Consider the following 14,966-nt stretch of genomic DNA (forward strand, 5'->3'; position numbering starts at 1 on the left):
TTTCCACCTATCCACTCCACCCTCCTCCCTGACTTATCACCTTCATCCCCTGCCCCACTCACCCATTGTACTCCATGATACTTTCTCCCCACTCCCACCCTCCTCTAGCTTATCTCTCCACGCTTCAGGCTCTCTGCCTTTATTCCTGATGAAGGGCTTTTGCCCGAAACGTCGATTTTACTGCTCCTCGGATGCTGCCTGAACTGCTGTGCTCTTCCAGCACCACTACTCCAGAATCTGGTTTCCAGCATGTGCAGTCATTGTTTTTACCTATAGAATAACTTAACTTATCCAAAAGCCCAACAGACTATTCCAACTTAATGATGCTGATCCAAATTCCTGCAACAATCCCCATAAACACCGCTTACCAAAAAGGGTAAAATCAAACAAGATGTCTTACAGGAGAGAGAGACAGAACTCAGAGAGATTTAGCATGGAATACCTTCTTCTATGTAACTGTTTCTTTGACCAGCAGACTGAAAACTGACTGACTGCTTGTTCTTAACAACCAGACTGCTAAAACCAAACCAAACTAGAGAAACGCTGAGCTGGGAGAACTGGCCATTCCCCTTTCATTTTACAAGTGTTCTTTTTTAAAACTTGAATGTCATTAGCTTGAGGCAATATCTGTTAACTGTAATCAAATTGACCCTAAAACCTATAAAAACTAGATCTCCTGGAGTCTCTACGCTTATGATCCCTCTGAAAAGAAAAGACAACATAACCTTGTTAAAGGAACAGCATCATCACCCTGGATATTATGTTCTAATCTAAATTAACATATAACCGTCTTAAAATATAACCGTCTCTCATTTGTAACATCATCAAGATTGCTCCTACCATCTACAATCTGTTCATGGCAACTTCAATCACAAATATTTCCAATTTTTGAATCCAAGATCTATGGGTCTCAATGAGGAGGATGAAGAGTGGACAAAGAGTTGGACGAATAAAGGAGGCAGCCACCACAGTGATTACTATGATAATAGAGATTGCAATCCCAATGGCTGGTAGATGGCTGCTGACTTTCAGTGTCAAAGACTGTGGACAACCTCACTGAATGATCCAGCACCATATTGCACCGCACTGACATGTGAGGCAGCAATCGCTGCTGGCTGGCTGACAGGAAGACCCACATTCTGAACAAGAGTCATAGCTGACTTGAAATGTTAACTCTGTTTCTATCTCCACAGATGCTGCCAGACCTGCTGAATTTTTCCAGCATTCTCTGTGTTTGCTTCAGACTTCCAGTATCCTTGGTATTTTGCTTTCATTCAAAGGTAACACTGTTTCCATGGAGAACAGACTGCTGAATTCTCGAGACCCTGGAAACCACTTTGAACTCCGGTATGAGCAACTATGATGGTGGCAGCCTGATCTCACATGGCAAACACTTAAGTTCAGTCTGAGCCTCTGTTCTGATGTGTTGCAGTAAGGGTGGAGACATCCTCTATGATACCCCTCTTTGCAGTTACTGGGATGGGGTGTGATGGTTAGCTCAGTTCGCCTTATGGCTGGTTTGTATGCTGAGTGACAACAGCAGTTTGACATCATGAGCAGCACGAGGATATAAAAACAGGGATGTACTTCTAAGGCTCTACAAGACTCTGGTCAGACCACATTTAGAGTACTGTGAGCAATTTTGGGTCCCACACCTCAGGAAAGATGTATTGGCCTTGAAGTGGGTCCAGAGGAGGTTCATGAGAATGAGCCTAGAAATGAAAGGCTTAATATATGAGGAACATTTGAGGACTCTGGGACTACACTCAATGGAGTTTAGAACAATGAGCGGCAGTCTGTTTGAAACTTTCAGAATTTTGAATGGTCTGAATGGAGTAGATGTTGGGAAGGGGTTTCATTTGGCAACAGAGACAAGGACCCAAGGGCACAGCCTTAGAGTAGAGGGTAGACCTTTTAGAATGGAGATAAGGAGAAACTTCTTCAGCCAGAGAGTGGGGAATCTATGGAATTCATTGCCACCGAAGATGGTGGAGGCCAGGTCATTGAGTGTATTTAAAACAGAGGTAGATAAGTTCTTGATTGCCAAGGGGATTCCTGAAGAAGGGCTTATGCCCGAAACGTCGATTCTCCTGTTCCCTGGATGCTGCCTGACCTGCTGCGCTTCTCCAGCAACACATTTTCAGCTCTGATCTCCAGCATCTGCAGACCTCACTTTCTCCTCCCAGAAGGGGATCAAAGGTTATGGGGAGAAAATGGGAAAAACCTATCAGATATGATTGAATAGTGGAGCAGATTCAATGGGCCAAATGGCCTAATTTCTGTTCCTATGTCTTATGGTTTTATAATCCTGCATTGGCTGAGATTACCATGACGAACTTTTATCTCAACCTCTCCTCTCACCTGAGATGTGGTGACCCTCAGGTTAAAACATATTCAGTTATATCTCTCTCTAATGGGAGAGCAGCCTTACGGTCTGGTAAGATGATGGCAACTTTACTTTTACTGTTGGGTGTACAGTATGCCAATGGGATTGGCTCCCACTTCCAGACTGAGAAATATTGCATGTGGATTGGAAAGAGTTAATACTGAAGAGTGTCATTTGTACAATCCGATATGATGACGCAATATGGACTTTTGTGCTGAGCAGTTTTGGATCTCAGACAACAAGGTCTAGAATCCAAGTCTCCTTCAATGTACACCAATGTTTCTTACATAAGTGTCCCCTGTGGCTAGTTACTCATGTGCAATAATCCAACTCTTGTTCAGTCATGGTGAGCAGCTGGGCAAACTTCATTCAGCTGCCTCATACAGCTCAATGGGAGTGGTGGATGTCGAAAAATTTTCACAGCGTTTTCAGACTTTGCGTCATCGGCTCAGGTAGAGTCAGCTGCTGAAGGAGCTGGAGACTGAGGAACCCGACAGAAGAAATCCTAACAGTGAGATTTCATGGTGAGAATCTGTAGCTAATGCTACAAGCAATCCAGACCCAGTAAGGAATGGGCTGCAGCAAGGGAGTCTTGGACAAGGAGAATTAATTATTCTGAATTATTCCAAGAGAGAGACCATCATGCGGCAATGGTCTGTACGAGCAATTGCAGTCAGAGTTCAGTCAGCTGGGGAAGGAATATCGGAAGAGGGGAAAGGTTAAGGAATGGTGCAATTTACAGGCTGGGTCATGAGTGCAGAATTTCCAGCTTAGGTCGAGCATTGGCACCATTGCAAGTGGGCACGACAAGGTGTGGCTTTAGCATAGGATACCAAGGGCCTCAGCAGTAAGGGGAGGCAATGGCCTCGTGGTATTATCACTGGACTGTTAATCCAGAGACCCAGGTAATGTTCTGGGGATCCGAAATCAAATCCCATCACAGCAGATGGTAGAATTTGAGTTCAGTTAAAAGAAAACAGAATGAAGAGTCTAATGATGACCATGAATCCATTGATAATAGTCAGGAAAAACCCATCTGGTTCATTCATGTCCTTCAGGGAAGGAATCATCCTTGCCTCCTCTAGCTTACATGTGACTCCAGGCACACAGCAATGTGGTTGACTCTTAACTGCCCTCTGGGCAAATAGGAGGGATGGGCAATAAATGCTGGCCTAGCCAGTGACACCCTCATTCTGTGAATGAATTTAAAAAAAGTTAAGAAGAGATTGCAGGCCTGGGAAAGTGACAAAGCCAGAATGAAAGAGAGAAAGGGACAACTTAGAAACCAACAAAGTCTAATGTAAGATGAAAGCTGGGAGACACAGAAACAATCGGCTCAGTGCGAGAGGTTGGGAAAGTAGAAAGTAAAAGAAAATTTTAGTCAGAAGCATGTCACTGCCACAGGAGGTAGGCACCAGGAGGCAAAGCTGCAGCAAAGGAAATAAAATGCCACAAAAGCAATTTAAACCAGATCACAGGCCCAGGGACAGTACAGAGCCAGGATTGGGGCCTAAGAGACATGAAAGCCGAAGCAACCTTGGAGGACACTGGGGAATTCATTAAGACTGCAGAAATAGTGGAAGACCCTGCATGTAAGCTACATTAACAATATGAAGCACTTAGTTAGACTGCAGGGAATGGGAATTATCCATGAACAAGCCATTAAAGTACATCAATAGATTCAAAGACTGTGGAATCTTGCAGAAAAATATAGTTACACAAGTGAGATTGAACCAATGAGGCTGCGAACAGTGAGGGTTGTTCAGTAAAGTCATGATTAGAGCATGATTTGGAGGAGGCGGTGTTGGACTGGGGTGGACAAAGTTAAAAATCACACAATACCAGGTTAGAGTGCAACATGTTTATTTGGAAGCACTAGTTTTCGGAGCATTGCTTCCTCATCAGATGAAGAAGCAGCAATTGTGTGATTAGAGAAGGAATTGTTTATTTAAGCCACAGGCAGTGGAATTCATTCAGTAAAATCATTAAGCAATCAAATTGTTTCTTGAAGTCGTGAATAGTAGTATTCATCTGGTGAATCTACTAAAAAGATAGAAATGCTGCTATTTAGTGGAAAGAAATCCTCTACTTGGCTGCAAAACCCAGGAAAACATTACACAACATTTGGACAGAGAAGCAGCACTCTGATTACTGCAAAATAAAAAGCATTTACCAACAAAAATAAACACCCATAGTAAGAAGGCATAGCATCAGAAACAGTATTACCAGGAAGGTTTATTTACAGATATTGTTCAATTTAACACAGAATCAGATGACTTGGAGAAAACAATTCCTAAGATAGAGTCATAGAGATGTACAACATGGAAACAGATGATTCGGTCCAACTCATCCATGTTGACCAGGTATCCCAAGCCAACCTAATCCCATTTTCCAGCACTTGGCCCATATCCCTCTAAACCCTTCCTAATCATGTACCCATCCAGATGCCTTTTAAATGTTGTAATTGTACCAGCCTCCACCACATCCTCTCGCAGCTCATTCCTAACACTCACCACCCTCTGCGTGAAAAAATAACAGAACAGATTCTCAGCTAAATCAGAAGCTGAACAATTAATACACTTCCAGGTGAATAAGAAAGTTATCATTGCCAATATATGGGAAAAGCAGCAGATATTTTTGAAGCAATATTAAAAGTCTCAATTACTTTAATCTCAGAACAAATCAAATTCTTGAAAGAGCAAGATTTAATGGTAGAGTTCAGTATACAAGGGGATCCATTGATGATTATACATTGATGGTCTCTGCAGCTGAGTAGAAAATGCAATTTTGGCACCTCAAACTCAGAATTCATAAGAAATGAAATTGTTGTCTGAATTCCTGATGAGTCTTTGTCAGATTTATTACAAAAGGTAAGATTCTAGAAAAAAAAACAAGAGTGTGGTGCTCCGAGGAGCAGGAAAATCAACATTTTGGGCAAAAGTTCTTCATTAAGATGCTGCCTGACCAGTTATGCTTTTCCAGCACCACACTTTTGGTTCCAATCTCCAGCAGCTGCAGTACTCACTTTCATCTAGAAAAAAATTTCAGATGATGAGTGAAGCAGACGTAGATACCTACATGTTCAATCATTTCAGTAATAACTCTCATACAGGTGAAGGTGAAAGCTGATTCCTCAATGGGGATAGTACATGCAACCATGCTATACTCTGCCACATTGACATAACATCCTGCAGTTATTTTCTTCTGTAAATGAAATGGAAGGGTATCAGTGAGTATGGTTCAATTGTTTGAGTGGTAGAGAGTTGAATGTTTGGTACTATTAAGCTCTAGAATGTGCATGTGAGCCTTCAGCAGTGCTAAGTGTGTGAGGTTTGTGAATAATGAGTCTTGATTGATAACAATATGAGTAGCTGAAAATGTGTTGCTGGACAAACGCAGCAGGTCAGGCAGCATCCAAGGAACAGGAGAATCGACGTTTCGGGCATAAGCCCTTCTTCAGGAATGAGGAAAGTGTGTCCAGCAGGCTAAGATAAAAGGTAGGGAGGAGGGACTTGGGGGAGGGGTGTTGGAAATGCGATAGGTGGAAGGAGGTCAAGGTGAGCGTGATAGGCCGGAGTGGGGTGGGGGGGGAGAGGTCAGGAAGAAGATTGCAGGTTAGGAAGGCGGTGCTGAGTTCGAGGGATTTGACTGAGAGAAGGTGGGGGGAGGGGAAATGAGGAAACTGAAGAAATCTGAGTTCATCCCTTGTGGTAGCGACTGCCTCTTTAATGTCTTGTTTGGAGAGTCTCCTGAGGGAAAGGGACCGCTGACTCTACTTGTGTCCCTCCTGCATTCGAGTGTTCAGCACTGCACCTGAAATGTACGCTCTGTGCCCTGTTGCACTACTATTTTGAGTTTGTTCTGCTTGGCTCTTCTCCAGAGGAAGGACTTGCTGCAGCCAGCATTGAGTGTGGAAGGCACTGTATTTATTTCCAATACACAATAAAAAATTATGTTAACTGAGAACAGTGCCTCACTGCCTCTCCTAGAAAGATTCTGAGATGGTGCATTCTCTACCAATGATCATGAGACAGGCCCTAGATAAAGTATCAAATAATCCTCCAAAGTATACTTTAGAAAGCTTCGTCCTGTGTCCAATCCATTTTTCAGACAGAAGGAAAGTTGTGTGCAGTTTCACTCATTGTTGCCAGAAAGTTCTAGAGGACTGAAAGTGAGCAAGAATAGCTCGTGCTGCAGCAGTTCAAATGGTGAGTAGGATTTGAACTGTAAAGTTGGCAGAGTCTAGATTAGAATGGTGCTGGAAAAGCACAGTAGTTCAGACAGCATCCGAGGAGCAGTAAAATCAATGTTTCGGGCAAAAGCCCTTCATCAGGAGGGCTATTGTAAAGTTGGCAGGCTATTTTACCAGGTACAATGCTATTGGAGGAGCAAAGTACTGCAGATACTGGAATCTGTACTGAAAACACCAAATGCTGGAGATCGCAATGCATCAGGACAGCATTCATGGAGAGACAGCATGTTAACATTTTGAGTCTAGATAACTCTTCATCAGAGCTGAAGTGAAATTTGGAGGTGACTGTCACATCTCTTTGAGGAATGCCTACCGTCAAAAAGTTTAGCTCTTCTTTACACATAAATGCTGTCTCCTCTACAATTCACTTGAGCTCTGACGAAGTCATTAGACTCGAAACATTAGCTTGCTCTCTCTCTATGGATGCTGTCTGACCGTCTGTTATGTTCAGCATTGTTGTTTTCAAATAGTACTATTGGAATTGCATTCAGTATCTAGCTTGCAGATACAAACACACTCCAGCAGATTTTAGCAGAGCTATCGGGTACTGAACTGAGTCTGTTTGTGTAAACCTGTCATGTAGTAATTACATGTTGGCTCCAATGATGGGAAGGCATATGCAATGTAGCAGGTTTGTATAGAGAGTTTCTACTCAACTATTAAGATTTATGATTTAAGAATAGATTAAAAATAAGAACTGTCTGTAAAACTCTGAACCCTGATCTAATTATTTGTTTCCCTCTGAACCCACTTTTACTCCTGATGTAAAGAAAGTAATTTTCTCCAAGGTCTTGAACAGTACTAATTTCTTTAACCTTTCCTTGCGCCATTGTAATGGGACAAACCAAGTAATGGAAGTGACTACATCTGCAGAAGTGTCCAACTGTTTAACTATCCTCACTGGGGCTGATACAACAGATTTTTAAAGGCAATGGTACTTAGAGTCATAGAGTCATACAGCACAGAAACAGATGTTTCGGTCCAACCAGTCCATGCCGAGCATAATCCCAATCTAAACTAGTCTCACCTGCCTGCTCCTGGCCCATATCCTTCCGAACCCTTCCTGTTCATGTACCTATCCAAATGTGTTTTAAACATCGTAATTGTACACACATCCACCACTCCCTCAGGAAGTGCATTCCACGCGCAAACCACCTTCTATACAAAGAAATTGCCTCTCATGTCTCTTTTAAATCTCTCTCCTCTCACATTAAAAATGTGCCCCCAGGGAAAAGACAACTACGTTTAACTCTACCTAAACCCCTCATTATTTTATAAACGTCTTTCAGATCGCATCTTAACCTCCTATACTCCAGCGAAAAACGTCCCAGTTTATCCAGCCTTTCTTTATGACTCAACCTTTCATATTTGGCAACATCTTGGTAATCTCTTCTGAACCCTCTGCAGTTTGATAATATCCTTCCCGTAACTGGGTGAGGTATTCCAGAAGAGGCCTCACCAATGTCTTGTACGATCTCAACATGACTTCCCAACTCACACTGAGCAATGAAGGCAAGCATGCCAAACACCTTTTTAACCACCTCTATATGTGAGGCAAACGTCAAAGAATTATGTACGTAATGTACTTAACAGGATGTTCCAATGATAAAACAGACCTTTGAATAATGCAAGGAAATTAATATTTCCCTTTCTTTTCAGAGAAAAAACACTGGAGCAAAATATGGGAAAGAGAAGACATCTGATGGAAAAGGTATTTATTTTTATTTCTATATTGACTTAGATAACTGAATTACAAAAAGAAAAGCTCAGAAATCTTGGACGCTTAGTTTTTCCCCTCATTTCATTTTGGGAAGCAATCATTTTCAGAAGACTCAGTGAAGACTGAAGCGACAAATATAATTTAAGATGTTGACAAAGCAAATTCTCATGGTTTACACGGACATAGTACAGAGGAACCTCAATTATCCAGCATTCAATTATCCTAATTTCGGATTATCCAGCAAGATCGCAAGGTCTCGATGCTTGGTTAAACTGTGTTATCTGACATTTGATTATCTGAACATTTGATTATCTGATAAAATACTCCCCGCCCATGTCTTTCAGATAATCGAGTTTCCTCGGTTACATTGTCTGAAAGCAAACGAAATGGAGTATGGTAGGATGGTAGTAATGCCACTGGGCTAGAAGGATAGCAAGGGCATAGAATGTGCCTTTGGAAGAGGAATTTCAATGCCCATTATGAAGAGTAGCTCAACTGCTAATTGACCTGACCAAATTCTGAAAGATATGTCTTCCAGATAGGACCTGTTGCAGGTGGTGAGTGAACCAACATGTGGAAAAACCCTAATAGATTTTCCTCTCATCAATTTGCAGTGATGGATGCATCCATCTATTTCATACTGTATTGATAGGAACGACCTCTACAGAATCCTTGTAGAGGTAAAGTCCAATCTTGTAGTGGACGCCAACTTCGGTTTGACACTGTCACTGTTCTAAATAGGATGGATTCAAAACAGATTTAGCCATTCAAAACTTAGTAATTATGAGGCACTGTAAGCCATTAACAGTAACAGAATTATACAATCAACCACAAGCTGTAACTTTATAGCCCAGTATATCCTTTACAGTTTACCAAGCATTTGTCATAGGGGTGCAAAGAATTTATTATTATGGAGTAAATGCAGAATATCAGGAAGCATCAGCATGGCTTTGTGAAAATCATGTTTGACTGCCTAACTGGAGCCTTTTAATCTGGATAAAGGGGAACCTATTGTTGTGTTCTTGGATTTCCAAAGGATATGCGATCAGATGCCACATCAAAGCTTATATTAATATGGTAAAACGATCTGTCAGCTAACAAAATTAGGGAGTTGGATAAATGACTAATTTTCAAGTTAGCAGGCAATAACTAGTGGAGTGTCAAAGGATCAATGTCAGGTTCTCAGTTATTTACAATCTGTATCAATAGTTGGATGCAGGTGCTTAATGAACACTAGCCTAATTTGATGATGACTCAGAAATAGATAGGGAAGTTTTTTTTATTCATTCACAGGATGAGGATGTCACAGGTGAGGTCATCATTTACTGCTAACACCTAATTGTTCTGAGGGCAGTTAGGAGTCAACCGCAGGTGGCACAATGGCTCAGTGGTTAGCACTGCTGCCTCACAGCACCATGGCCCCAGGTTCAATTCCAGCCTCGGCCCATGTCTGCGTGGGTTTCCTCCAGGTCCAAAGATGTGCAGGTCAGGTGAATTGGCCATGCTAAATTGCCCATAGTGTTAGGTGCATTAGTCAGAGGGAAATGGGTCTGGGTGGGTTACTCTTTGGAGGGTCGGTGTGAACTGGTTGGGCCGAAGGGCCCATTTCCACACTGTCGGGAATCTAATCCAAATCTAAAAATCTAATCTAATCACATTGCCGTGGGTCAGGAGCCACATGTAAGCCAGACCAGGTAAGGATGACAGTTTCCTTCCCTAAAGGACATTAGTGAGCCAAAGGGGCCTTTCCAACAATTGATAATCAGTTCATGATCATCTTAATTTCAGATGTTTCTTTAAATTGAATTCACATTTCACTGTCTGCCATGGTGGGATTCGAACCTGGGTCCCTAGCATGTGTGTCTAATTAAAAGTTCAATAATAATATCACTAGGTTATTGCCTCCCCTGTAAATTATCAAAAGGACACAAAGAGATACAAAGAAATGTAGATGATTTAAGTGAGTGAGAAGAAATTTTGCAAATGAAGTACAATGTTGGAAAATGTAAACTTGCTTACTTTGCCTGGAAGAATAGAAAATATAATAAGAATGGGGGTGGTTGGGGATGGGGAGGGAGTGGGCCAAGGAATGATGTTTGGTTGTAGAATTTTACAATTCAGAGGGAACGGGTGGTCCCTTTACCTGCTGGCATCAGGTAAAGAAAGTGATTAGGAAAGCAGGTAGGTTGTTAACATTTATTGAAAGGGGAAATTAAAATAAAGGTATTGCCTTGGTTCAACCATATCTGGAGTACTGTATATAGTTTGGGTCTCCTTAATTAAGCAAAATATATATGATTGCATTAGAAAGAGTTCAGAAACGGTTCAGTTGATTGATTACCAGAATGAAGGCCCATCTTATTAAGGCGAGGTTGAACATATTGGGCCAATACCCATTAGAGTTTAGAAGAATAAGAAGTGATCTTATGGAAATCCATAGTTTCAACATATTAATAGGGTGCATACTGAGAGGATGGCTCTCCTTGTGGGAGATTGTAGAAGTTTGGGATGCAGTTTGAAAAGTTAGTGCCTTCTATTTAAGACTGACTTGAAGAGAAATGTTTTCTCTCACATATTGTTAACATTTGGAATTCCTTTCCTCAGAGAGCAATGAAGATAGTAAACAGTCTTGAGTAATCCCGCAAGAAATTGATCAAGAATGATAGAGGGCAAATTAAAAAAAAGGAGAACATAAAATGTAAGAGTAAACCATTTGGCCCTTTGAGCCTGCACCACGATTCAATGTGGTCATGGTAAATCTTCTACTCAACCTCATGTTCCTACACTAAGGTCAATAATCCCGATGGGGGAGGACTAGGGGGTGACAATGGCTTAGTGGTATTGTTGTTGGACTACTAATCCAGAGACCCAGATCATATTCTGGGTACCTGGGTTTGAATCCTGTTGCAGCAGATGGTTGAATTTGAATTCAACGGGGAAATCAAATCTGGAATTAAGAGTGTAACGATGACCATGAATCCATTGTTGGAAAAACCCATCTGGTTCACTAATCCCCTTTAGGGAAAGAAGTTGCCATCCTTACCTGGTCTGACCTCTATGTGATTCCAGACTCACAGCAATGTGGTTGACTCTTAATTGCCGCCTGGAGGTGGACAGTCCATCCTCAGTGATTGCAGACTCCACCATATGAGTGGGAAGGAAAAGGCTGAAGATTCTACAATCATCTTCAAACAGAAATTATGTGTGAATTATCTGACCTCTTAGGTTCCACAGCAGATCAGGTGCTATTCTTGAGCCTACCTAAGGGTATAACAGCATAGGAAAGGGCACCTTCTCAAGGGCAATTGGAAATGGACAATAAATATTGACCTTACCAGTACTGTCCACAATTTGGGATGAATTTTGAAAAGAAGATTATTTTGAAAAGAGTTGCTAGCCCATCAAAAACCAAGGTGCATTTCATCCATCCTAGAACAGCTTACAAATTACATAATGATAATGGAGTTGTTCAATGATCATTGCAATCAATGTTTATCAACCAGTTTAGAACAAACCCCCACCCACAAATAGACCGAGCTGCCAGTGGAAACTGGGCAAAATTTGTGTGCCTGACACTGTTGGTATGAAGAAGGTGCTGAGATTCAGGCAGTCTCGGGGAGTAGCATCATCCTGCTTCTGCTGATCAGGCAGCTTTAAAACCCATCAATATTTCACACGAGGCTTCAGTAATTTAGAAGATCAATTTACAACTTCACTGTGATGTCCCAAAGATGATCCCCACTGCATCTTTTGTCTTTGTTAATAAAAGCTTTAGTCTTGACTCTTTGACTCCCATCTTTACTTTCCACCTTCATTTGCCTGTTTCAATGTGGAAAAAAAACCTTATATTTAATCACGTTGAAACCCCGGTTATTACCTTCATTAAAAAGAAACAAACTAGACTGAGTGTATAATCAGTCACTCAACCTAAAATATTGGATCCTTTTTTGTTTTTCTGTCCTCTCTTTCCACCTCAGCTTCTCCTCCCTTGATGAAGTTGACACCTTGCTGTGATTTGACATTCTGCTCCTTGGAGACATATTACACTGGATGTAAAGTCAACGCACACTTCAGACTAGACATAGAGTGCCAATACAATGTCAACCAGAGAGATAGCAGAAGGGAGTTCAACTACTGCCTTCCCTCCCCACCACCAGTGTCTCCACGTATGCACTGCTAGCACGGATTGAGCAATTGCATTCTTAATTTCTTTTAAGTAGAAGATTGCTGAAAGGCAAGGACAGGGTTTGTGAGCAGTGCCCTCTCAATTCGCAGCGTTTATTTGGAAACAATGTTAAAGAGGAAACAGATTAAAGAATAAAATCTGGCATCTTTTTCCTTGTCTCAATCCTCACACGCCATCTTATTCAGTTTCTGGTGAAGTAAACTTCAGAGAAGAACCTCTTCATTCAGAGTTGTGAATCTGTAGAATTCTCTGCCCAGTGAAGCAGTTGAGGCCACCTCGTTGAATGTTTTTAAGGCAAAGATAGATATATTTTCGAACAGTGAAAGAATTAAGGGTTATGGCAAGTGGCAGGGGTTGGGGGGTGGGGGTGGGGAAGGTTGTGTAAGTGGAGCTCAGTCCACGCAAAGATCAGCTATGGTCTTACAGAATGGGGCCAGATGACCTATTTTTGATCCTATCTCTTGTACTGTCATAGAGTCCTTCAGCATGGAAACAGGCCCTACAGCCCAAACTGGTCCAAGCCGACCAAAGTGTCCATCAACACTAATCCCCTTTCCCTGCATTTGGCCCATATCCTTCTAATCCTTTCCTATCTATGTATTTGTCCAAATGCCTGTTAACTGTTGTTAATGCACCTGCCTCAACCACTTTGTCTGGCAGCTCATTCCATTTAATACCACCCTCTGTGTAAAAAAAGTTGGCCCTCAGGTTTCCTTTTATTCTTTCTCCTCTAACCTTAAACTGATGCCCTCTTTTGCTCACTTCCCCTACCCTGGGAAAAAGACTGAGTGCATTCACACAATCTATGCCTGTCATGATCTTATACACTTCTATAAGGCCCACCTCCCCCACCCCTTCAGTCTCCTACCCTCAAAAGAAAAAAGTGTTATTGTCGAGAGTGTGGTGCTGGAAAAGCACAGCAAGTCAGGCAGCATCTGAGGAGCAGGAGAATCGACATTTCGGGATAAACCATTTCATCAGGAAGGGCTTATGCTCGAAACGTCGATTTTCCTGCTCCTCGGATGCTGCCTGACCTGCTGTGCTTTTCCAGCACCACACTCTCGACTCTGGTCTCCAACATCTGCAGTCCTCACTTCCTCCTAGAAAAAAAGATTTAGCTTGTCCAACCTCTTCCTATAACTCAGACCCTTGAGTCCTTATGTTCTTATGTTCTCAGTTAATATATTCAGAAAAAGATGGAAATCAGCTCACTATATGATAGTAATGGCAGTAACACAGCAACATGAGAATTTAATATTAAATTTAATAATATCTTGACAGATCACTGGATGGCTGAGGGGTTTAGGTCGTAAGAATAGTTGTGAAATGAACATTTTTGCAATTCTGGGTAAGACTAACGTAACACAGGAGACAAAATGGTTTCAATACATTGCAGTTGAAGGATGGTTCAAGGTCAGATAAGTAAGGCTATTTCTGCATAAGATAGAGAATATTCTCCAGTGATTGGAAGATGATGATGATGATGAAGTTATTATAGGAATCCTCAGCCCTGGGACTTGATGGCACCTATATTCAGAATGCCGAAGGGGAATGTTAAGGAAAAACAAATGAAGAAAATATTGCAACTGTGAATAGAAACATCATAGTTTGAAGCTGTAAGATGTATATCACAGGGATGACACATCTCCTTCATCCCAAGGCAATAAATTCCAAGCCTCCCAATGCAGCAGAACTTTATTCAACACATGGAAATTAATTCGCCGAATCAATACTTTTAGTGCAGGCAACTGATGAGCAGACAGACTCTGCCTGTCAAAAATCAGACATTAGAGATTGATTATATATCTGTACCTTGTTGTAAACAACTCAAGATTGGGTTTTCCACATCCTGTTGCTTCGCAGTGTTCAGGTGCAAAAATAATGACAATGGATAATGGTGGAGCTTCCAGCTTGTTAATTATGCCCTTCACAGCATATTGCTGAAGGCTGTCCAAATCTGGATCAGGAGTCATTCCTGGATTAGGAACACACAAATAAGTAACCTAATGGTATTTTAAAGCTCCATTGGCAGCATTGAGCTGAAGTGAATGCAGTTGCATGGCCTTAGAAAATATGCTCTGTTTGAGGCCTCTCAGCTCTTAAAGGGATTCTGGAAGGTAAAGTCGGGAATTTTTTATGCTTTTCCTCGTCACACCCACACCTTCTCTCATTCACCACCTCACTTCTTCTACCGATCATTTTCCCATCCCTCTCCTCATCATTCTCCTGTTCTTATTAAAATCCCTCGAAATGCTACATCACTGTTCCCTTACTCTCTCATCATCACTGTTCCTCTCATCACTGTCCCCCTTCGCATCACTGTCCCCTCCTCATCACTGTACCCCTCCCCATCACTGCCCCCTCCTCATCACTGTCCCCCTCCCCATCACTGTCCTCCCTCCGCATCACTGTCCCCCTCCTC

General features: G+C 41.9%; 1 protein-coding gene across 1 annotated transcript in view; it reads left to right on the forward strand.

Annotated features, from left to right (window-relative positions):
* LOC122555392 (calmodulin regulator protein PCP4-like) overlaps window positions 1-14,966 on the forward strand; it is a 134,375-nt gene that overhangs the window by 113,723 nt on the left and 5,686 nt on the right. Inside the window, exon 2 of the mRNA XM_043701362.1 lies at window positions 8,298-8,349. Coding sequence (XP_043557297.1) covers window positions 8,298-8,349 — 52 coding nt within the window. The remainder of the gene's footprint in view (window positions 1-8,297; window positions 8,350-14,966) is intronic.

This window comes from Chiloscyllium plagiosum, chromosome 12 (genome assembly GCF_004010195.1).
Source record: "Chiloscyllium plagiosum isolate BGI_BamShark_2017 chromosome 12, ASM401019v2, whole genome shotgun sequence".
In the NCBI taxonomy this organism is placed as follows: Eukaryota; Metazoa; Chordata; class Chondrichthyes; order Orectolobiformes; family Hemiscylliidae; genus Chiloscyllium; species Chiloscyllium plagiosum.